The sequence below is a fragment of the Alexandromys fortis genome, unplaced genomic scaffold (genome assembly GCF_014885135.2).
Source record: "Alexandromys fortis isolate MF-2015 unplaced genomic scaffold, M_Fortis_MF-2015_v1.1 scaffold_84, whole genome shotgun sequence".
Classification (NCBI taxonomy): Eukaryota; Metazoa; Chordata; class Mammalia; order Rodentia; family Cricetidae; genus Alexandromys; species Alexandromys fortis.
In genome coordinates, this window is record NW_026068017.1 from 6,246,289 (window position 1) to 6,270,820 (window position 24,532).

A 24,532-nucleotide genomic window follows, 5' to 3' on the forward strand; every position below is an offset into this window, starting at 1 on the left:
AGGCATGGGATGCTGAGGCCACAAGAATGGCTGGGGCTGCTGGAATGATTCTTAGATGAAGTGGTACTTGAAGAGGATCTAGGCAAGCACGCTGATAGAGGAAAGGGTATTTCAGGTAGGAGGGGGGCTGGAGCCTTTATGAGTGTGTATCTATGTGTATTTGTGCACACATGTGTGTTATGAGTATATGAGTGCTTGAGTGTGTGTGTGTGTTCACACACATGTATGCTGAGTTTGGCTCAGAAGCAAGAAGGACTCCAGCAGATGTGTCCAGATGTCTGTGTTGAAGACAGTTAGCCACCAAGGGTCTAGTGTGAACATGAAATGGACAGGACGGTGCTCTCTGAGTGAGTTCCCAGCCCCATATGATGGAGGCTGCAGTTTGGAGAGGTGAAAGGATATAACTGTGGTCCCAGGGCAGGAAAGGCTCAGGACTGCCCTTGACCACAAATGCCAACAGTGCCCAGGCGAGAAGGTGAGGTACCTGGCCTGGCTGACGGTGTTGGGTTATAAGGAGAAAGATGAGAGGATTCCGAAGAGCAGGAGGCTTCAGCGGTAGAGGGTGTTGTAAGTGTGGAGCAATGAAGCAACCAGAGCCAAAATGTCCACCTGCAACAGTGGCGCAAACACGCACAGGGGAGGAGCCGAGGCACAGAGTCTGACAGGCCACTGTCACGCAGATAGAGGGGCACAGGAGAGTGCCACTCAAGTACCCTCTCAAGTACCAGTCCATCATTCTCTTGCTGCCCCTCTGTGACGCTCAGGCCTCACAGGGACACAGGTTCTTGTGTCCCTGAACCACAGGCTCCATTAGCACGGCCACAATACTCCAGGAAAGAAGAGAAAGCCAGACATGTCTTTCTCTATGAATATCTCCGTGGGCCAGTTCTTTTCCCCTCCTGGAGATCACCAGGCAGGAGCTAGGAATGTTCGGCTGCACCCTCAGGAAAGGCGTGCCTCCTCCAATAGCCTGCTAGGACAGTGGGAGCCTCGGTTCCTCCTGTTGCTGCACAGGAGACAGCCCAGGGATTTACTTTATGCTCAGTGAGTGCTAATCATGTCCGGAGTCTCGCCATGTGTGGACTCATACAGTCCTCATAACAGCCATTCAAGGCACCCACCGAAGCACAGAGAGGTTAAGTCACTTAAGCCAGATCCCAGAGTTTGAATGCAGTAGTAAAGTCATGGCCTGAATCCAGACTAGGATTGTAGGTGCAGACTAGCGTCTGAATCCCGTCAACACATGACTTGTCTAACTCACTGGGGCAAAGTGTAGCAAGGCCCTGCTCATGCCAAAGATAGTTGTTGAGCAGGAAACAGAGGAGGGGTGTGCCTGTCAATGTGTGTGTATGTGGTGTGGCCACTTCTACTGTCTCCTCTGGGGATCCCCAGTCTTCAGCACAGCCACATGGAGAAACACCGCTGCCCACCCCCATGGATGAAACACTTCCTATTGCAGGGGCTGTTTGACTGGGGCACACTGCAGATCAAGAGAATTGCTCCAAGACATTCACTGAAGGCATCAAGGAGGCGGCAGCAGTCGGTCAGGCATCTGACTGGTCCACCAGGGATGCAGAACACATGTGTGACCCACCTGAGGGGCTGACACGGGAGACCAGGGCACCTGCTCTCATTGTAGGGCAGTACAGTCTGTGTCCAGGGCGGGGTGATAGTCTCCTTCCAGTCTTCAGGGCTAAGGTTACAGAGTTTGGTAACCCAGGCTGCAGCTAACGACGCTGTGTGACCCTGACCCAGGAGAGTGAGAAGACTGGAAAGGATCCCATGGGCTTCCTTCCAGCCACTAGCTCCCTCCCAAGATGCCATGCTTCATTACGCTGGGCATCCAAGTGGAGGACCACAGGGCCCTCTAGTTCCTCCTTCCAGGAGACTGTGCCTCGGGCCTTCTCTGCCATTATTGTTCAAACCCTCTATATCTTGATGTGTCAAGTTTATGCTGAGGGCAGTGAGCGGCCATTAATACCTGTCACTCCCAATCAAACAGTGCCCCGACCCCACCTGCCAACCTAATACAGCAGGAACGAGACTCAGGCATGGCTGCCAAACCTGTCACTGCTGCCAGGGGGGCCATGCGCCTGCTCTTCTAAACTAGCTCCGGGCCACTGAACTTCAAATCCAGCTCAGTCCCTGCTCCTTGACTGAGGACATGCATCCTGCCCTGGCAGGGCCTGTCAGTGGCAGCCTCCCAGGTCAGACGGCATGGAAACTGCTCACCACATTCCTGTATTCCCCCAGAACAGGAAGCTGGTGTCTCAGCCTTCTAGGTACAGGGCCGTCCCATCCTGTGAAGAAGTGCTGAGCTCTACGGGGCTTGCACATGGAGCTAGCGGGCTGGGTGCGGAGACAGTGTACCACATGAGAGAAATAATGACTCAGGTCTTCAGTCTGAAGTGATAAAGGGTTGGGGTTTCCAAGGGGTACATGGGCAAGCAGCCAGGTTGGCAGTAGAGAGACCTGGATGTGATCGAGTCCTGGGTTGTTTTTTTTTTTTTCTCCCTCGCTGTGTGACCTGTGGCCACTCCCTCTTTTGCTCAGTTTTCCCAGCAACAGTTCTCCAGGGTGTAAGCATTCACATCAACCCTCTCCAGTGTCGACAGAAATGCAGTTTTTGGTCCTTGCCCCCAGAGAGACCATCTACAGATGTTTTTCAGAAATCCACACCTTAAACAGTGTCTCAGGACCTTGGTACCAGCTGCAAGCTGCAGGCTATCTCGGCCAGAGGGAAGGAGCAGGCAGGAGTGACAAGCAGCAAAGTCGGGCCATATTCAGAAGCTCTGACTGGCAAGCACCCAGCAGGGGCCTGACTGACTGGGCTCCATCACCATGTGCCTTTAAGACAAGAGCCAGTGCAACACGGGCCCGTCTCTTTTCACTTCAGTGTTTGTTTCTAGAATGTGAAAATATGTCTCCCTCTTATTTTCTCTTATTCCTTTCTCCCCGTTTCTATTGGCTCTGAGGAGTTCTCCTCTTGCTTCAGCATTTTGGAACATTTAGTAGCAATGTGAAGATAGGGACCATGCCCTCCAAAGTCTGAACCTAGGTCGACCTATGCCCTACCAGGTTCCTCTAGACTCTCTAGAAAGAGAAGCTGTGGCTGCTACAGGGTTGCAGCAAGCTGAGCCGCCCTGCCCAGTTTCCAGGAGACTCCGAAGGGTCAAGGCAGGGTGATGGCCTGAGGGACCTACGCCAGCTCAGGAGGGGCACTGCCAGTGGGCACGAGCTGAGTTTTTGAATCTTGAATCTTCCTAGCTAGGTGACTTGGGCATGGTGCCACACTGTGCCTCAGTTTCCTCATCTGTGTACAGTGTGATGGCCACGCTAATGCATATCAGGCACGGGGTGCGTGCCCGACTCTGTTCTAGGTGCTTACAATTATGGACCAAGTCACCCCACTCCCCCACTGCTGAAGCCCTCACTTCCCTGCTTTGTAGAAACAGGCACCAGCAGAGGCTGGGAAACTAGCTCGAACTCACAGCTTTGTGAGTGAGGTAAGTGACACTCTGGCTTCAGAGTCCAGGTGTATAATCCCCCTGGAGTCTATTTTGTTAACCACAGCTCACACATCAGGCAGCAAACCCTAGGAGCAGTCCTGGTGTACCAAGTGGGCACCAAGTTGACGACAGGTTATTAGATTGCTTGCTATTACTGTTTGTCTGACTCTCTCTTCCTCGCACAGCAGAATGGCCCGATGCACCCACTCAGGTTTTTATCTTTGCAGAGGTAGTCAGGGCAGTTCAGAGCAGGGTGACAAGGAGCCCAAGGTCATAAGTCGTGCCAGGAACTCGTGCCAGGATAGCGAATCTGCACAGACCTCACTTCTCAGCTCTCTGGGTTGTTGGCTAAGAACCTAGGCAGCTCCCTCCTTAGAGGCTAGGATAGAGATGTCCTGACCCCAGTGCATCACGGGGTTGTGAGGGAGGAGTTGGGCCCATGCTCCATCCCCACAGAGGTATCTGGCTAGCACTGGGGAGGATCCCTGAGAGTTTGGACAGGAACTTCTCATCAGGGACTCCCAGAAATGCTATTTCTAGGGAGCTTTTTCTTGCTTTTAACTTTGACATCTTCCAGAAGTTTCCCTGCACAAAAGCAGCCCTGCGGTGGCTGTAATTTCCATGTCACATTTCTGCACACAGCACACTCCACCTCCTTCAACTCGCTCCCCCACAAGCACCTTCTCCTGCCCACCACACAGAAACAGCTTCTGTCTCCTTACAGCCTCCTGCCTTCCACCCCTTCACCGGGGGAGAGCAAGCAAAAGGGGAAATTGACAGAGGGAGGGGATGGGGGTAACTTCAGCTAAACCTAAGCTTTGGCTGCAACTTCTCTATTTCCTAGTGAGCATCGATTCTGGGTTTGGCGGTCCACGTTGCCACGGCAACAGCCCAATTGTGGCCCAAAGCCCCAGCTCTGGAGCCCTCCCCCCACCAACAGTCAAGCCACTTACTGTGATGGTGTTTTCCTTGCTCTGTTTCTTGCTCGGCGACGAGGACCCCAGGTTCTGGTGAGAGAGGTGAGACCCATCATCAAAGCTGTTCTCCATGTTGGACATTTTTTTCCCCATTCCCGTTCGTTCCCCAGGTGGGTGGAGGGATTGGTTAAGAACCCTGAGCTGGGGAAGTTCAGGGGTGTCAGCCTGCGGTTAACTCCTGAGTCACCATATTCTGGGCCAGGGCAGGCAAGTGCATCTCAGAGTCCAAGCTGCTCCAGAGTGCTCAGGCTCCAGGCAAAGTAGAAGGAAGGCTGAGTTCAGGCTCCCAGGGAACCTCAGCAAACCAGGTCTCCCCTCCTCTCCTTTCCAGCTGGGATTTGGGGGAGTTAACCCCTCCGCTGCCCTCTGCTGGTAACCAGACCACGGTGCCAAAGCAGGGGAGTGGAATGGCAGGGGAACAGAGAGTTAAGACAGATTGTAGGCCACTCCACCACCCACCCCACAGGGGCACAGGAGACTCAGCACATGACATCTCATTCTGAACCCTCCCGAGTCCGTAATAGCAAATGGTGAATGAGCGTGGAATGAGCACAGGGCGCTGCTCAGTCGCTTTGGCAACGTGCCACTGTGCCAGCGCCTGGGAGTCACGGCAGTTTCTCGCAAGCAGAGTACCCTCCTGGAGTGACTTTTCATACTGTCCCCATTGTCAGCAAGAAAACTGGAGTCTTGGTTGCCTCTGCACCCACAGGTGATGCCCAGAGTCCCACTATTGTGTTAGTGGAGATGGCCAAGAATGGCCAGCTAAAAAAAAAAAAAAAGCACCACATTTAACACAGGACAACGCTCAGTCCTGAGACTTTAGCAGTTACGCTCAGGATTCCACTCCACGGCTTCCCCAGACAGAATCCTGAGATGCCACTTGTCTTGGGTCCCACAATGCCCCTGGAAACAGCTCCCTCAAGGCAACCATGGGTGACCACTCTGTGTATGATCTGGGGCTGGCATGAGTCCAAAAGTATGAAGGGCTTTACCAGTGCATCTCAGGGAAACCAGATGATTCTACTCATACTCAAGCCCTGGACCCTGGCTATGTGGACACTGTGGGGAGGGGGTGGGGCTGTTTCTGCCTCAGGAAGCCATCAGCAAGCCAGGCCAACTGGAGCTCACCACAGACCCTTCCGATGGACAGCCTTACTGTCTTGCTTGGGCCAATAAAGAGCCTGTTTGGAGAAAACTGACATCCTTAGAGGTCTTGGTGGAAAGCAACCTTAAGGAGCATCCTTTCATGGATGACTAACTTTGAGATGAAGGCCATGGAACTGACTTTCTAGAACCTCTGGGTTTCCATCTGCAAAATGGGCCATCACCACCGGTCTCACACCGCTCTAGCCAGCTTCCACCCTGAGCAGCTGGAACCCTCACTGGAGGCACACTGATCTGACCAACTTTAATTTCTTTATCCAGGCACCTGTGCTTGCGGCAGCTCCTCTGCCACCCTGACAGGCTATGGTGATGTCTGTATAGCTTCTGTATCTATTTTTTAAAGAATCGTCATATCCGCCTGGTCTGGCCTGCATCCTTCCAAGCTACTATTTCTCCTCCAGGACATTCACGAAAGTGCCCCTGGCAGAAGACAAGCAGAGGATGCCCAACAGGAGCCCTGGGTACCAGTCATAAAGAAAAGGCAGGGACAAGATCTCTCCATGGGTCATCTCCACAGCCACATTGGTCAAGCCCATACCTGCCAAAAAAGGAGTCCTGCCCCAGGACTCGATTCTCTTCTTAGCAAGTCTCCCTGTCAGGGACCAACATGACTCTGCCACCATCCTTGGGTGCCTACTGCAGTCCAGGATTGGTCATGGGCAGCCAGGGGTCAGTGGCCTTGGCCATAGCCAGAATATGACTGCTGTTGTTACTTGGAGGTGCAAGAAACTAAGAGGCAAGAAAGCCTACAAGAGTCACCCTCTAGTGGTGGCTTTTGTTATTCCCCACTGAGGGGAATGCAGGTTCCTAGAAACACAGGAACAACAAATACAAGAGAATTCAAATAATGATGAGGAGATAACAAAGGGGCAAAGGAGCCGGTCTAAAGATGACCCCCAAAGGCCACAGTGGGGTACCACCTGAGCTCAGTAGGAAGAATAATGACCTCAGTGGGTTTACTCCCCAGTGGGCAGAAGGAACATGACATTCCAGAAGACCCACAAAAAAACGTACGTAGAGTTCATTGCTCAGAAATCCCAGGGTCGAAGGGGTTGAGGCTGTGATTGTCACGGCCTAAAATCAGAGAAGACTGTCAGGCGGCAGGACAGTTACACGGTGTCAGGCGGCAGGACAGTTACACGGTGTCGTACTAGTGCCCCACAGGTTACTGACCAATCAGAAAGGGAAATGGATGAAATAAATCCAGAAGTTATTTCAGCGACCTGGAGCCTCCCCAGCAGGGCACAGGCCTGGGAGTGTGTGTCCCCAGAGATGCCACAGGCAGCAGGCAGCTCACCCCACACAGAGCTCCTGTCAAACCCCAAGCTGGGCCTAAGGAGGAGAAAGCCAGCCGATTAAGAATGTAGGTCGGCCTACAAGACAATGACTCGGAGTCTTCTTCGCAACATAGACTAGAAGTCAGTGTGAGGACAGGCCAAAGAAAAGCCCTGGGATATCAGCCTAGACAAAGAGATTGAAGCAAGCGAGATGACAAAACTGGCCGTATCATGGCAGACTATTCAGCCCGTAGGAATAAAAGTTGAGCACACTCAACACAGACATCAAACACGTTCTGGGAAAAAGCGATCAGCCTCTGAAGACCACATACAGCTGACCTTCCTGAAGATAAAACACCATAAAAAGACAGCCTGGAGGCAGAAAGTAGGCTAGTAACAGCCCGTTCTTGGGGGAGGCTTGGGAGTAATGTTAATTCTCTACGACTCATTGCGATAAGGGATGTGCGATTATGAGTCTGTTAAAAACAATGAATTGCCTGGTTGGCACACTCCCTCGGTCCCTCCCTCCCCTCTCCCTATTTTTCTTTCACAAGACCAGGAATTGATCTCTCCTTTGTAACCTACTGAGCTGTAGCCCCAGATTGTATTTTAAATGATGGAACTACACAATAATAATAATTAGTTGTGTCTCAACAAAGCTGTGTTTGAGAGCGAGGTAAATGGACCGACAGACAAACAAAGATAGAGAGACAGACGCTAAGGAGACAAAGTAACCAACATTTTCACGTCAAACACTTACTTGGATCCTGGACTGGGGAGAAAAGCAGGTGTAAATGGCATTTTAGAAATTACTGGAGAATTCGACTATGGAGTCTCTATGGTAATGTTATCAGACCGGTGTTTTCTTGGAGTGGTAATGGTACTTTGATATCTTTCCCCCTTGATTTACAATTAGAAATACTCGCATTTAGAGTAGTGGTTCTCAAACTGTGGGTCGTGACCAGTGACATGGTAGGTCCATGGGACTTTGTTATGGAAGGCCCTCAACTTTCATAAATTTACAGATCCCTACAGTACATACTTTCACATTCCGCCCTTTGCCTATGATTCCAAAGAGTCATCCTTTTTGCAGGATTTTTTATTTAAACCAGAGACTTGGTGATCCTCCTGATTTGTGCATTCCTTGCCTGATTCTCCTCCACTTTAGTTAAATGCCACTTCCACATGCTGGTATCCTGACTGTCCCCGAGCAACTCTGTTGTCACCAAGAACACACATTACTTGCTAAGCCGCGAGTGACATCATGAAGGGCCAACAGCCCCTCTCCCAAGTGTCTTGTACCATCCTCTCCCCAAGGATCTCCTGGATCCTGTGCCTCTGGCAGGGATTTCCTATAGGAAAACCCTCTTCATTTCCAGCATTGTTAGCATAAACCTGGGCTCCTTGGGACAGGCCATGCAGACCTCTCCAGCCCCATCTTCTGCCCTCCTATGCCCACCAACTTAATAAGTCATACCATGACCCATACTTGGCCTCTATGGGCTCTTTGAAAGCTTCACCCTCCTTCCTGCCTCTAGCCATCTACACATTGTCCCCCTCTGTCTGGAACATTCCCTATCCCCATCTTTTTGTCAAGCAACCCTTTTTGCTGCCTTCCCCTCTTTAGTCTGGCATCTTTTCCTAAGAAGCCCGTTATTACTGCCTTCAGCATCCCTAGCTTGGCTTCTCAGTGTGCACACTTCCTCCTGCCCTTACTGCTGATGAGATTAAACAACTCTTGACCCATTGTCCTCCCACAGCTAGGGTGGAGCCTTGCTGGACCTCAGAGCCTAGCAAAGGCCTAAATGTGCAAGGGGGCATGCATGACTGAAGTAAAGGCCTGGGGAAGGGCTGCAGAGATGCCAAAACTCGGCACTTTCTCCAATTAAACTGCCTTCTTCAACACATGCCCTGAGTCCTGAGTCCCTCCTCTTTTTCTTTGTCTCTTCTGGGGTAGTCATGAAGCCAGAATAGTGGAAAGATGGATTACAAAAAGGCTCAGGTAAAAGTGTGCCGGAAAAGAACATACAAGCTAGGAGAGGTTGGCAAGGTTATGAGCCTTTGACCCCTGGGCTCTCTCCCAACCAGGAAGGTGTTTATTTTATCCAGGACCCAACAGGCAGCACCCTTGATGACTGCAGTACTGAAGCTGTCCACTGGGCGGCACCAGACCACAACCACCTGTGCCCATCCACCCAGGTCTCGCAAGACTGGGCAGAACCCTCAGGAGCTCTTGGGCACCCTGCCATGGATACTATTTATGACACAGAATGGTAGGGACATCAGATGCTCCTGCCCCTCCCTGCTACCATTCTTTCCCATTCACCTGCTTAAAGAGAGAGAAGCCAGCAGGTACTTTGCAAATCACAGGCTTGGTCACTGTGACCCCAAATCCTGCCTCTCAAATTGTCAAGTAGCTCTTCGTTCAATCATCTTTCAATTACTGTCCACATGCATGCACATTCCAGAGACTGAACCCTGGGCCTTGGAGACACTAGAGAAGACTCTACCACTGACCCATGCCCCCAGCACTTGGTTATTATCAAGAGCAATTGAGAGTTGTGATTGACAGACTGGGATGGAGAGTAAACCCCCTGAGTATTGAAGAATGCTGTGTATGCTTAAATATCTGCTGGGCCCTGCTGTCTTTAAGGGAGATGCTCTCAACCTATTGATAGTTAGCCTTTAGAGCTCTTTGGATAATTAGCTCCAGAGGTGCACACACGGATTAAACAGTAGCAGCTTCCCTATCCAAATGCTGTCTTTTCATTGCTGGAAAGAATACTAGAGGATCTACTGTACAATTCTGGGATGCAGGAAGTAGATGCAGATTTATCCTTTCTATGTATACTACATTGTTTATTTTTGTTTCTTTGGTGAAGCTTTAACTTCAGGGTTATTATCCAAAAAGAATATTCTGCTAACCTGCCTATGTAGAATAGTCACTGTGTACCAGGCCTAGGCCTTGGAGCTGGCCTTCCCTGGGAACCCAGCAACACACACCCTCAGCAACTCTGTGTACACACACACACACACACACACACACACACACACACACATGTGAGCATACATGGGTGAGGCAGAGGCCAATCCCAATCACTCTAGACTTTGTTTTCTGAGACAGGGCCTGTCATCACCCTAGAGTTCACCAACTACACTAGGCAGGCTGGCCGGTGAACCCCATCAATCCTCCCATCTCTGCTTCCTTGGATTACAAGATCCCCACCATGGCCTGTCTTTTCTCTGCGTTCTGGGGACTGGACTGAGGTCTTCAGGCTGTGTAAGAAGCTCTTCACCGTCTGAGCTCTCTCTCCAGCAGCCAAATTTTACTCTCTTAACCAAAAGAGTGTTTCTGCCTTTTATAGAAGTGAAATGTGTTGATCTTAGGAAACTTGAAGAAAGGAGAAACAAAATAAAAATTACTCGTGTCCTCTGGTCAAGCTTTTGCAACCTCAACGCAACTCGTATATTCAAGCTAGTAACGCCTTGCTGAAGATAACGCCTTGCTGAGGAGGCTGCCCTGTCCACTGTAAAGTGAGTGACATCCCTTGCATCTACTCAATGAATTCATTGACTCTGCAGTGGTAACGATCAAAATCAGAGATGTCACCAAATGTCCCCAATGGAGAAACTTGGACTGAGATGTAGTTAGGCAATCATGGACTCTCTGGTCTTCCTTCCTCTCAGAAGCTCAGTTTTCCTTCTCCTAAATAGGGTTGTATCCCCTTATGCACACACATTTATACACATGCACACACACATTTGCGCGCACACACATTTGCACACAAACACATTTGCACACACACAATGCATGCACACATTTGCGCACATACATATACATATACACACATGCCCACATACATGTGCACACACATTTGCACACATGAACACGCACATATGTGCACACACATGCATACATGAATACAGGATCTCCTGGAGGTAAGAAGAGGGTGCCATCCCTTGGAGCTAGACTCGAGTAACTCCAGTTGCTAGAGTTACAGACTGTGGAGAGCTGCCTGTCATGGGTGCTTGGACTTGAACCCAGGCCCTCTGGAAGAACAGGACACTTGGTCACCAAGGCCATCTCTCCAGTCCCTTCCACTTGATTCAAGTTGGAAGAGTTTCTCGAGTCATCACATTTTCTTCAGAGGATGCTCTTTATTGACTGGGTAATGTCACTGACGGGCTAATGTCCAGCACTGGAGGCCATTCTGCCTGTCCCCTGCCGTTGGACAGTTAGATCGGGTCCAGTGTTCCAGGGGTATAAATAATGCTTGTATGAATGGCCTTCCATAGAAATCAGAATACATGTAAGTCTCTGAGTACATTCCAAGAACAGATACAGGAGGAGAAATTCCTCTGTTCAAGACCTACAGCACACTGTTAAATCAGCTTCCAGATCCTAAGCTGCCCTAGAAGCAAGCAAGTATTAAATGGTTGAGTTTCCCAGTACGTGTGGAGGTCGGGGAGTCACATCTCCTTGGGGAAGGAAGAATGGGGAGCTGTTTCCAGTAACCTTCCTGATGCTGCTGGGGTAGCAACATGGTTCAATCATGGTTAGCTGCAGCAGAGCAGGCTCCTGTCTTCAGAAACACTCTCAAGTCAGATGACAAGTCATCTTCCCTTCCAACACACTCATTGGCTCATGGAGAGGGTGGCTCAACAGGACACACAGCGTCAGGGTTGATTCACGACAAGTGAGATAAGCAGGGATTTGATGGTGTCAGGCTCAGCCCTGTGCACTGTTAACTAAACCTCAATCCCCACTAGCCAGACATGGTCTCCAGTAGCGGCACCACTCTTGGCGTCTGGGAAAGCACACCCTGCTCACCTCAGATCGTACACAAGAGTCAAGAGACTTGAAAGGCCTGCCTAAGACTGGGCCTTGAGTTCTCTACCACAGTTTACTGATCCAGGGCTCAATGTTCAGCTCCGAGAGGACAGCTTACTAAGTTTCCAAACACAACACCCTTGGCTGCACTGAAGCTGGCTGTCACAGCTTAGCTGATGGCACTCACAGAGTCCAGGGTCTTTCCTTCAGTGACCACACAAAGGCCACAGCCTACACAGCTACTTTTCTCAGCAGGATTACTACCCTGGACACCAGCCATCAATACCATCACCCCTTAGGGCTGCCGCACTGATTCCCAAGAAAGCATGACAAGGATTGGAAGTTCCCTCAGGAAACTCTTAATTTGTAAGGAGACTACCTCCACCCCTACCCCCCAAGCCCCTGCTTAGATGCAGCTTCCTGCAAATAAGGAAATCATAGGATATTCTATTGGGTCCACTATGACCTCCACTCAATCTCATGAACTTGCTCCCCAGTGGTCCCAGGCTCATGGGAATGCCAATGATTCCCATCTCATGATGTCACACGTGTCGGTTCTGATGGAGACAGCAGTTTGGGAATCTTAAAACATATTTCAGCTGGGTATGGTGTGCATGCCTGCAGTGGCAGCACTTGGGAGCTGCAGGCAGGAGGATCAAAAGCTAGAGCTACATAAGGCCCTGACTCAAACGTAAAAGCACACATTATTCTTTGCCTCCTACAGCTATGCTTACGCCATGTTAGTGAGATGGTCACATTTTTCTGATGTGACTGGGGATAGGCACAGCAGAGGACTACAAGGACAATGGCCTGGCTGGCTCACACTGCTAACTTGACAGGAAATCTGGACTCACTGAATTTGTGGGTAGCAGAGTGGATCTCCCTGCCCTGACAATTATAATCCATTAGCTCCTCTTCCAAATCTCCCTCGATTTCTAGAAAACCAATGAACTGCAACCCATCCTTCATCAAGAACTGTTAGGGCAACCCTGGGCTACTTTCCACTGAGAGCAGAAGAGGGCCACAGTCCCTGACTCCCAACTACATTCTTCCTGAGCTAGACACTCAGCTGCCCCTACCTCCCTTGGCAGCACCTTACCTGGGAATCACCGGTGGATTTTCGGAGACTCATGTGGGCAGTCTCTGGAGGGTGCGCCGGGGTCCCTGATGCGTGGTATCCATTCACTGTGGGGACAGAGACACAGCTCAGATGCTGCGGGGGCCACAGACAGGCACCCTGGACTTCCGGCCACAGCAGCCCTCGCTCTCCCACCTCCTCCCAGGGTTGTGGGAGTTCTCATGTGCCAGGGCCCATCTATTGGAATCTGATCTGCAGCTAAGCAGCTAAGGGCTAAAAAAGAGTGGAATCCTGGCAGCCAGTGTCCTGAACTCTCAGGGGACGGACTTTCTTCTAAGGAGCCCAATCAGTAGAAGCCAAGGTCATCAGAGCCCAGCTGCCACCACAGGTGCTGATGAGGGGGCCTGTCTCTTCCTCCTGAATCAGGTGGCTCCCCGACCAGAGCCCTATGAGTTCTCTTCCTTCTCTTTCTTCCTGGGGGACTTTTCTACCCTCGGTCTCTGAATGCTGTCACGTACGTGTGGATGAATATTCTTTATCAAAAATGTTAATTCAGAGTTTGGACCTTCCAGGACTTGGAAATGTTACACTAGGTGTGTAGCAACCATCCAAAGAAACAAACTCTGAAACGCCCCCAGCTTGACTGGATTTAGAGTTACAGGGACGCACAGCTCTGTGCATCACTGGAGGCTGCTTCCGAGGAGGTTTAACTGAAGAAAATGAAGTCTAAGTGTGCTTAGACTGACTGAAAGTCAGGCCAGGGGTCCTGAAAAGTCTGGGGAGCAGACTGGCTTTCTTCCCCCAACCCCTCCCCCCTCTCTCCAGATGTAATGCGACCAGCTGCCCCATACTCCCTCGCCATGCCTTCCCGTTTATGATGGACTGCATTCTCCCAAATAATGAAACAAAATAAACCCTTCCTTTCTCATTTGTATGTGTGTGTATGTGCGCACACACTCAAGTATGCACTCACGGTGTGGGCTGTGTGTGTATGTGCGCACACACTCAAGTATGCACTCATGGTGCGGGCTGTGTGTGTATGTGTGCACACACTCAAGTATGCACTCTTGGTGCGGGCTGTGTGTGTGTGTATGTGTGTTTTGTTGTGTTTCCCAGGTTAACCTCTGATGTTGCTTTTCAAGATCCTTGTTATTTAGGGACAGGGTCTCTCATCAGGACCTGGGGCTCATCAGTTGGGTTAGACTGATGACCATCAAGCTCCGGAAATCTGCTTGCCTCTGCCTCCCCAGTGATGGGGTTACAGACACACATGGCCATATTGGCTTTTTTAAATGTGGATTCTAGGAATGAAACTCAGTTCCTTACACTTGTACAGCAAACATATTCCCAGTAAGCTGTCCTCCAGCCCCTTAAGTAGCTTTGCCACGTGGTTTTGTCACAGCCATGAGAAAATAATTAATACATGCTCTCACATCCAAAGCTCGAAAGTATGTTAATGTTCAAAAAATTTAGATTTGGGATTTGGGGGATAGGATGTTCAACCTGGGTAATGGAAAGAGGATGGGATGGACTAGTTGTCATGAAATTTGGCTCTTCTAATTAAAAAATGACAATCAACAACATGAATTATTGAGCCTCAGTTTTCCTAAAACAAAAGCAACAGGGCCTGATGGCTCACACCTGTCATTCCAGAGTGCAAAAGTTCAAGGCGGAAGTGAGTTCTGGACCAACCCGAGAAACTTAGCGAGATGATGTCTTGGCGGGAGTGAGTTCTGGACCAACCCGAGAAACTTAGCGAGATGATGTCTCAAGATAAAAAATAAAAAAGGCCAGGCGTGATAGCATACACCTTTAACCCCAGAGCCTGGGAAGTAGAGGTAGGGGAATCTCTGTGAATTCAAGGTTAGCCTATTCTACATAGTGAATTCTAGACCAGCCAGGGCTATATAGAAAGTTTCAGAGTTTTAAGATGACATCATGAGCGGAAAATTTTATGCCATGAAACAAGGTTTAAAATATTGTGTAAAATTATCTATGAGTTTTCTATTTATACTTGGATCCCATCCCCCAAGTGGATCATTATGTATATGTGGATATTCCCAACTAGGAAGCATGTCTGATCTGAAAGCATTTTAGCTAAGGGACGCCAAGTCTGGAATGGAGGGTGCCCAGGGTTGAACCAAACCATGGCAGTGAGTTGGCAAAGACAGTTCTAGGTAGAAACATTTTGCACTGGGGATGTAGCCCATCTTCTATTGCTGGGAGCAAACAATCCAGAGTCATTTGCAAGCAGGGCAATGCTCAATAGCCCCTGTGCAGCTTTGCCTCTCCCCAACTTGTAAGGTCAGCTCTAGACTCCTGAAGAAGTCTGGGCAGGCATGTTCACACACACACACACACACACACACACACACACACACACACACACGAGAAACTGATACATATCAGGGTTCCATCCAGCGCTTGGAGAAGAAAGTACAATAATTCTGCTTGGCCAGCTCCATAGCCATGGTCCTCACTCAGCTCTCAGATGTTTGGTCAGATGTTCATCATATTAGTAAGAAAAGCAGCCAGAGAGGAGAGTCTGGGACTCTACAAGCATCAGAGACCGAGGGAACCAGCTCAGATGGGCAAGAGGCTCTGTCAGGAAATCAGCCATAGTAGGGCACCATGTTGCCAAAGTGGGACACCAGGAAAATGTTTGCTTATCAAATAGAACAGTGTCGAAATGGAGAGAATGCAGATGCTAGAACAGGGCATGGTGGGCCACACCTGCAATCCCGGCACACACATACGAGTGCATATACACGTGCTTGTGTGTGTATGTGTGCACACGTGTGCGTGTGTGAGTGTGTGTGTGTGCTGGGAGGATTGAAGCAGGTGAACAACCTGCATAGGGAACACCATGCCTCAAAAAGAAAGGCCTGGAAGTGTAAGATGGAGGTGGAAGCCTTGGCACACGCTTGGGCTCTGGGACTGATTAATAGGCAGGCATAAAGACAAATGAGGTCTGAGCAATTTAATTTAAAGGACTGAGTGAGGGACATGTATAAAACATCCTACCCTATAAACAAAGAGGACAGCATTTGCCAAGAAAGCCATGGGACTTTTGAAAAGTTAACCACGCTTAAGCCACAAATAACTGCCAGTGCACGGCAGAGGGCATGAATAATTCAGGCCACATTCTTTGACCAGGACACAATAAAAGTAGATATTAATAATGAAAAATAAACACACAGGGCTTCCAACCACTGAACTTCCAAATAGTTGGAAACTTAAGAAAATGCCCTCTTAAGGACTGTCAGCCTAAAAGAGAACTTAAGAACATAATTACACATTGTTTAGAAAAGAGTGAGGAAGAAGGGGTTTAAATGAATGGATAAAGCATTATAGTTTTAGGAGAATTCATAGCCTTAATTATTCTATTACTGAGCCCAAAGCAACAAAATTAAGTGGAATCAAAAAAAAAAATTAAATGACCTCCAAAACAAAGCAAGGAAAACAGGAGGCAGGCCCAGCGAGGGAAGTTAATGTTAATAAGGAAGAATGACACTGGCAACCTAGAGCTGGTGCTCTCTCTCCTTCTCCCCTCCTCCCATGTGTGTGTCATTGCATGTATAGACATGGGCGTGTGTGCGTCTAGGGTCTGGTAGGAATCGTAACAATAAGAAAAGGAGATGAAGTATCTTAATTTGAGGGTAACCACAAATGCTTAAAATTAGGAATTCAAATACTTAAGCACAACAAATACAGGCAAGAGTTTTTTCTTTCTTTCTTTCTTTCTTTCTTTCTTTCTTTCTTTCTTTCTTTTTAAACTATTATTTTTAAATGTAAAAGCACATGGTTTAGGCAGGGCGGTGGTGACAGAGGCAGGCGGATCTCTGTGAGTTCGAAACCAGCCTGGTCTACAAGAGCTAGTTCCAGGACAGGCTCCAAAACTACAGAAAAACCCTGTCAAAAACAAAAAACAAAAAACAAAAAAAAAACCATGATTTCTAATCGTAGACAAATCAAATCCAACCCTTCCATAAGATTCAAATTATCAAAATTACTTCAAGAACACTTGCAATGGGAGGGGAAGAAGAAGAAGATACTGGGGAGGAAGAGGAGGGACAGGGATAGGGGAGGGGAGAGGAGAAGACATTTGAAAAGTGCATGTCTACTAGAAGGCACCAGGCCTAGATGGTTTTACGAGCTAAACGTGCTGAAGCTCTAAGGAAATGACCAGCCATAAGCTATTATCCCAGACCAAGAAACATATGGCAGGTCTCTCAGCCTGCACACTCTGACCCTTTATAGCACGGAGACATACCATAGCTCAGTTTGGTGATAAACCAAGCATTTTCTCTGAGTAGGTAGCAACGCCACTATCTTTGACATCAGCGGGTTCCTATAAGCCCAGGTCGTTCCCTAGCTTTTTGAGGGCAGAGGCTGCCCTTCCGATCCCCACTCACTCCCTCTCCAGCCATCAACCAATCACATTCTATAAGCTGCATCCTGTCACCTAGCTCTGGATCCCCGGGCTCATCTGGTTCCCTTGGCTCCCTGCCCTGCCAGGAGCCCGCGGATGCCAGGCACTCTGCCTTTAATCCGGCCCCTTGTTCTTCCTTCAGTTCTAGCCTGTCAACTGCTGGCTAATTACTGCTCATGTCAAAACAATTACTGGGAAGAAAAACTAATTTTCCATTCAACCGTTTCTCCCCACACAGCAGTTTTCTCCTGACCCCATCGTGTTACGTGTCTCTCTACTCCAGGCAGGACTGTTCAGAAAGCCTACCAGTGAAAACGAGAACGGTTCAAACCCATGAGATCCAGGACCCTTTTCCACGAGCATCCCCACCCTCTGGGCTCCTAATTCACCAGCCACTGGCCACAGGATAAATGAAGCCCAAGTGAGGGACTTCCAAGGCGTCCTCCAGCCTCTGAGAGGGAAGTAAAACTGATCAAGGACTACACAACCATAAAGAGCATAGAACAGGCTGGGGATATAAGAAAAAAGCATAAAATGCCAAACTCAGGGGTTTCTATGACTTAAAAAAGGGAATGAAAATCTCCAACTGGCTGGTAACCGCAGTAACTTCAAAAATAAACGCAAACGCAGGCACCCACACATTGACTTCTGCTTCACGGCCCATCAGACAGAGGGCTTGAGAGATGAACAGTGAGAAGGGGCGAAAGGCACTTGGAGAGAAAGGAGAAGGAGGTTGGTGAGGGGATCGCGGTGGCACAGGGAGAGAGGGCACAGAGAGACTGAGGAACAAAGCCAGCAGCCTCTGCTTCTCGGAACGCCCCCTCCCGGGAGCTCTGCCTTCTCTTTTCAGCCCCAATTCCTGTTCTAAAAAGTTTCTTCCCAAGCCCTAGCACCCAGGGTTCTGTTGCCTAAGGAAACAAAGGGGCAAAGGAATAGCCCGGGACACCATCATGCTACTCCTTAGGCTCTCGCCTGACTTTCCATCTCTATGGAAAGAGTGCAGTCATTCATCCTCCTGGTTAAGAAACCCGGGAGCTCTGGGGCTTGTTTGTTCTAGAAATCCATCTATTTGCTCTTATTCCTGCCTTCCACATTTGTCCATATGTACAGATGTACATATATACATACATTCACTTATCTACCTAACCATCTATTCATCTATCTATCCATCCATCTATTCATTCATCCATTTAGCCACCCATCCATCTCTCCCTCCCTCCCTCCCTCCATCCATCCATCCACCCAACCATCCATCCATGCATGCATGCATCCATCCCTCCACCCTCTACATTAATCATACTGAGGCATATGGTGTTTCCCTGGCAGTAACACAACACCACTTTTGAGACTTTTTATACGCACTTATGTGTGTTATGTATATCATGGGCAGAAGTGTCCAGCGCGCGCGTGCACACACACACACACAGATTCATCTAGGGCAATGACACAGGCTCCCATGGAATTCACTGTTGAGAACCACAGTTGCAGCTGCAGAAGCACACTAGAGCCGGTTCTGCAGTCTGCACCTAGTTGTAAGCAGCCATAGTTCTGTACCTTCCACCCCCAGCATGTCCCAGCATGTCTTGCAGGAGCCTCTTCAACTCAACTTCTTCTGAGAATTCAGTCTTCCTTGGACCATTCGGAAGGATAGTTTTTACAAGAATAACCTTTCATTCCAGAAACTTCTGTCTGGCCAGTTGGTCTGTCTTGGCTGTCTAGGATGTGGACTGCGCTCCCAAAGATAAAGTTCCCAGTGTATTTTCTTCCCACGGCTGTGATTGGGTAAAAGGCTGTGGGATCAACCTCTTCAAACTTCCTGGAGGCTTATCCAACCAGGATCACAGGTCCTAAAGGAGTGCAGCCCCTTTCCAACAGGAAGCACCAGGGCCTCCTCGCCCGATGGCAACACAGAGTTATGATTGAGGTGGTGCAGCAGGCTTTCAGCTTGACCACGTGCTAATCTGCAATGCTGGAGAGTCTTGCTCCTGCATGCGAAGGCAGCATCCAGAGCTTCCAGGCTTAGGGCGGAGTACGAGGCCGTGGCTTGTAGCCACTGCAAATCTCTTGCTCAGAAAGACAGAGCTGCCTGCTGCATATTCTCCAGGCTCACTCCTTGGGCTCCTCCCAAATCCTGGACCTCTCCCCTGTACCCAGGTCCCTTTGGGCTTCTGGAAACCTAAGAATGACCCCCTAACTTAGCCTAATGCCTAAGTCTGGCAAAGTCTGGTTCTAAACCTTGTTTTCCCAAACACCCTCCGCTACACTCTATCAGGGTAGCCTCAGTAAATAATAGGTGTTTCCATCTTTAAAACAAAACAAAGCAAGCAAGCAAGCAAGCTAACAAACAAACAAACAAAACCAAAACAGCAGTTCAATGCACACCCCGGGGCCCAGAGGCTCAGGTAGGAGCTCCCTCGGTCAAATGCACTGTTAAATGCACCATCCACTGGCTGCAGGTAACTTTTTAGCAAACCTAATTTAAATAAAATCGTAATGCAGCAGAGCTCCAGGGCAGCACCCTAGACCAGAAAAAGTGCATCCGTGGAAAACTTATCAAGTCCTGATAAAGCCTGGCATTCAGTTAGGAGTAACAGGTGAGACTCACTTCCTGTTCGGACAATGGACTCTGGCCGCAGTGGACATGCGTAGGGAGAGTGAGTGGACCACCTGCAGGGCAGCCTTCAACTGCAGCTCAGGGCAGAGGGCTTGCTTAGCCTACAGAGGCCCTGGGTCCCATCCCCAGTGCTAACATCATTTTCCCCAAAATTTAATTAGAAAAGAAAGGCTGTACGGGGACTTTCTGTGCTATTTTTTTTTCTACTTGCTTATAAGCATAAACCTGTCCCCAAATATTTTTAGAGTTATTAAATTAAAGCAAGTTAAAAATTCCAGTTTCTTGGGCGTACAAGACATAGGAGGAGCGCAAATGGCCTGTGGTCTCAGTATTGAGGACAAGCTACAGATTGTGTTCATGGCCCCCTAAGCCCTACAGGGAGGGACAGCGCTGCTCTCTGTGGTCCCTTATTCTTCAAGAGACTCAGGAACAGCACTCAAAGAACGCCACTCCTTACTCCGGTTCCCTGCCCCGTACCTGGTACGATCTCTCTCTCTCTCTCTCTCTCCACAAATCAACCCTTCCACAATACACGCTAAACCAGCCCAGAGAGGGGCTTTGATGTTTCCAGCCGTTACTGAAATGCTCTCAGGAGTTCTGTTGTGGTCTGAATGGCTTTTCATTTAGAAAGCCTGGCAGCAGGCGGCCCTAGTAAAGCCGCTGAAACGACAGGGTTCCTCAGCTCTGGTGTTGTTAAAAGAGGCAATGTAGGCCAGGTCCCCGGCCCAGTAGTCACCATAAATATCACCCAACATTTCAAAAGAAGAATGTGTTCTGAGGGCTCAGGTATATATCTAGATCTCTCCTCCCCAGCCGGAACCCTGGCTGACTTGGTTAATTGTGAGAGGAATGAACCATCCCTACCCTGAGCCTGAAGACCTGTGGAAGGCAGGAGGGCCCCTGGAATTAAAGCTGAGCTTTTCAACCCCACCCACCCCTGTGCAGCTTAGTGGGGTTTAATCTGTAGTTTGCCGTCATTGTTTAGAGTCTCATGTTTTCCTTCAGGAGGGGCCGGGGGATGTCTGTGGTCTGTGGTCAGGAAAGTTGACTTGGTTTTCTTCATTGCCTGGACATACACACACACACACACACACACACACACACACACACACACACACGCATGCACATGCGCACACACAGTGTAAAACCTCACCACTACTAACATAAGCACAGAGCTAGCACAGCCTGGCAGCTGCTCATGAAGTCAGTATTGCTCACCCATGTGCTTTTCCCTCCTTTCCACCTCCACGTGCAACATGAAAATTAGTGCATTCCTCTTTCGGTTCACTTTGCTTGGCAGACCCGGTCCCCACCTCCCTCCTGCCCAGCCCCCTCCCCCAGATTCTGTTTTAAAGCCCACTGATATGACTGGAGCTGTTCCTGCCTTAGGGACCTCTGACCTGGTAGTTCCTGGTCAAGCTCACTGCCTCTGCCACTCCTCTTCAACCCTACCTTATCCTAAATCCTGTCCCTAAATCTTGTCCCGAATGTCACTTCTTCACTGAGGTCTCAGTCACTGTCACCTTGCTCCACTTTCACTCCGTGTTAGAGCGTGCAGGGATCGCCTGGCCTACTTCCTCTGTGCTTGCTTGTTCGAGTCCCCCAGGATGTCTGTCTATTCCCTGGGAATGGGAAACAGTGGCAGATTTAGTGATGAAGGGGGCTGACAAGGTCCACAAGATGGCACAGTGGGTAAACACACTTGTTTACCAAGCCTGGCAATATAATTATGATTTCTGGGTGCCACAGTGGAAGGAGAGAACCAACCCCCTCAAAGCTGTCCCATGACCTCTGACATGGCACATACACTGGCACTCATACTTTATAGACACACACACACACACTAAATAAAATAATAAAAAATTAAAGAAGTTGATACACAACCACTGTGACTTTCACAGAAACAAAAAAAAACAGAAAGCACTGAGATCCAGGTTCTGTAGAGTCTCCATAACAAGAGACTACAACCCCAGGAGCCTAAGGATTCGGTCCAGCTCTAAAGCAACCTCAGGTTCCTTCCTGTGTTTGTTTCTCTTCCCATAATAAAGTCTAATCTCTGCTAAACTAAAATGAGAAGAAGAGCTAGAAAAACAGCAACCAACCAACCAACCAACCAACCAACCAACCAACCAAAAACCTTGTGCCTTGTGATCCCCTAGAGAGAAATAGAGTGGCCACTACTTCACTCCTCACTTAGGAGACTTGGATTCAAATATAAGGAAAGAAGACAACAGCATAACCAGACCCTGCTATCGCTCGAATGGTGCATGAGGATGGAGGGTTAGTGGAGAGATGATGGAGGACACAAGGAGGATGGAGAACGGATGGAGGAGGATGGAAGAAGGATAGAGGGTGGATGAAGGAAGGGAGGAGAGTAGATGGAGCAGGAAGATGGCAGGAAGATGGAGAGTGGAGGAAGGATTGAAGGTAGAGAGTGGGGGTTAGGAAGGGGAATGAGGGTTAGGAGGAGGATAGGCAGAGAATAAATGGAAGTGGGTGAAGGGACGGTGGTGGGATGATGGAGGGTAGAAAATGGAAGAGGGTGAAAAAGGGGGAGGATACCGAGAAGGAGCAAAGAGAAGATGATGGTATAAAGGATGGGAGATGGAGAGAAGGAGGGTGATGGCTGGGAGAGAGAGGATTGCTCTAGTCAGCTCTAAATGTTACCTTGACACAGCCTAGTGTCATCTGAGAGGAAAACCTCAATCGAGGAATTGCCCTGGTCAGATTGGCATGTAGGCACGGCTTGTGGGGGCTTGTCTTGGTTATTGATCAGATTGGCATGTAGGCACGGCTTGTGGGGGCTTGTCTTGGTTATTGATCAGATTGGCATGCAGGCATGGCTTGTGGGGGCTTGTCTTGGTTATTGATTGGTGCAGAAGAGCCCAGCCCACTGTGGGAGGCACCATTCCTAGGCAGGTGGTTCAGGGCTGTATAAGAAAGCCAGCTAATCATAAGCCAGGGAGCAAGTCAGCCAACAGAGTTCTTCCAAGGTTTCTATTTCAACTTCTTGTTTGAGCTCCTGCGCTGACTTCCCTTGGGAATGGACTATGACCTAAAGCTGAAATAAACCTTGTCCCCCCCTTAAATCATTTTTGATAAGTGTTTACCACAGCAGCAGAATGAGATCAGAGCAAGGGTGGAGAGACGGGTGGGAGGTGGACAGGGGATGTAAGGGAAGGGTAGGAGGGAGGTAGACAGTAGATGGACGGCTGACGTATCTTTGTGCTCCATAGTGACATTATCAGAGTCATGAAGCTAGGTCAGGCCCTCTGCCATGGTCATCTTCAGGGCTCCCAATATATGAATGGTGAAAAAGAGGCCCGGTGGGGGAAGCAGCATGGCTGAGACCCCAGGGAACAAGTTATAATCTCACAAAGTAAAGCTGACACTGAAAGTAGGCACACTTAGACTTTAAATCCCACTAAGGGAGGGGGAAAGCTTTACTCCCCGCCCCCATTGGAATATACTCTTCGGTATTTGATACACTGATATGCTCCCACACTACAACGGGTGTGAAACCAAAGAGTGGGCCTTAGAAGCCAAGACAGAGTCTCCCTGCCTGATATTCCTCCCTGTTACCACAGGACATGGCTCAGAGACTCCAGTAAGACTGAGACTGGTTTCTTAATTCCCGCTGTGCTGCTGTAAGCTCAGGAGTCTTTGCTGTGGCCCTCTTCTCTGCCCTGTGGGACATTCAGTGAGACCTCTGGACTTTTCCTAGAAGATGCCTGTGGGACCTTCCCCCAGTGGTAGTCCCACCTCGACAGCAAAGTCTCTCAGAGTTGAGATCCGACAGGCTGGCAAGAACAGGATGTGCTGTGACTGAACACAGTGCGAGTCCCTCTAAAGTGTGCTGCTGCATCCGGTCCCTTTCAGAACAGGCTGTGTCCACCAAACCTCCACAGAGAGCCTGACCGCGGAGCCTCTTTGCCAGAGTGCTGGTTACGCAGTACTCTATGGCCTTACACTCGGGAAATGCCATGCTAGGTCCCCGAGGTGTAAGCAGGTCCCTTCTGACCCTCTTAACTATGGCTCCACCATTCTTAATCTTTTACAGGCCTAGCACACTTGATGCTGGGCTGAGGCGTGCTCTTGACATTTTTCTAGGTGGAGGTTCAAGCCAGCTTCATTCACCAAGCGCCCCATCCTGGAGGAGAGACCCAATGGGTGACAGCACAAGGCACTGATCAGCCTGTGTGTGTAGTCTCTGTGTTTAGGCAACCGATGGCTTGTGAATGGATGCAGCAACAAAGCCAGGCTCTGTGTGGAGACATAGAGGCGCCATCCCTCCCCTCAGTACGCCATGGGAGGACAACCTCCACAGGAGAGGAACTTTGAATGCAGTAAGGCCACACACTGGGATGCAGACTGAGAAGCAGAGGGTTCCAAACAGAGCAATCAGGGGAGGCTGCCTGAAGGAGGGAAACCCGGAAGAATCAAAAGCTGCTCTCCCTGCTGGCAAGCCCTGTCACTTTCCTCGCATCTAAAAACCAGAGGTCACCTAAGATGTTTCTAGACAATTCTCATACCTAGTAGAGGAATGTATACCTCAAACCACCACTCAGCTACCCAGCAGACAACTCACATCCTCACAATCCCATTTGCTTTCCAGAACATTCCGTCCAGGAATTCCCCTGCAAATTTCCA

At 49.4% G+C, this 24,532-nt stretch overlaps 1 protein-coding gene across 11 annotated transcripts in view; it reads right to left on the reverse strand.

Annotated features, from left to right (window-relative positions):
- The window catches only part of Gas7 (growth arrest specific 7), a 225,233-nt gene that overhangs the window by 29,226 nt on the left and 171,475 nt on the right, over window positions 1–24,532 (reverse strand). For 6 of the 11 annotated variants that reach the window (XM_050162667.1, XM_050162670.1, XM_050162669.1 and 3 more), the window contains one exon: window positions 4,463–4,516. In XM_050162667.1, the coding sequence (XP_050018624.1) occupies window positions 4,463–4,516 (54 nt within the window). Of the gene's footprint in view, window positions 1–4,462; window positions 4,517–12,857; window positions 12,944–24,532 lie in introns of all 11 variants that reach the window. The other 5 variants (XM_050162660.1, XM_050162665.1, XM_050162661.1 and 2 more) reach the window with 1 other exon arrangement.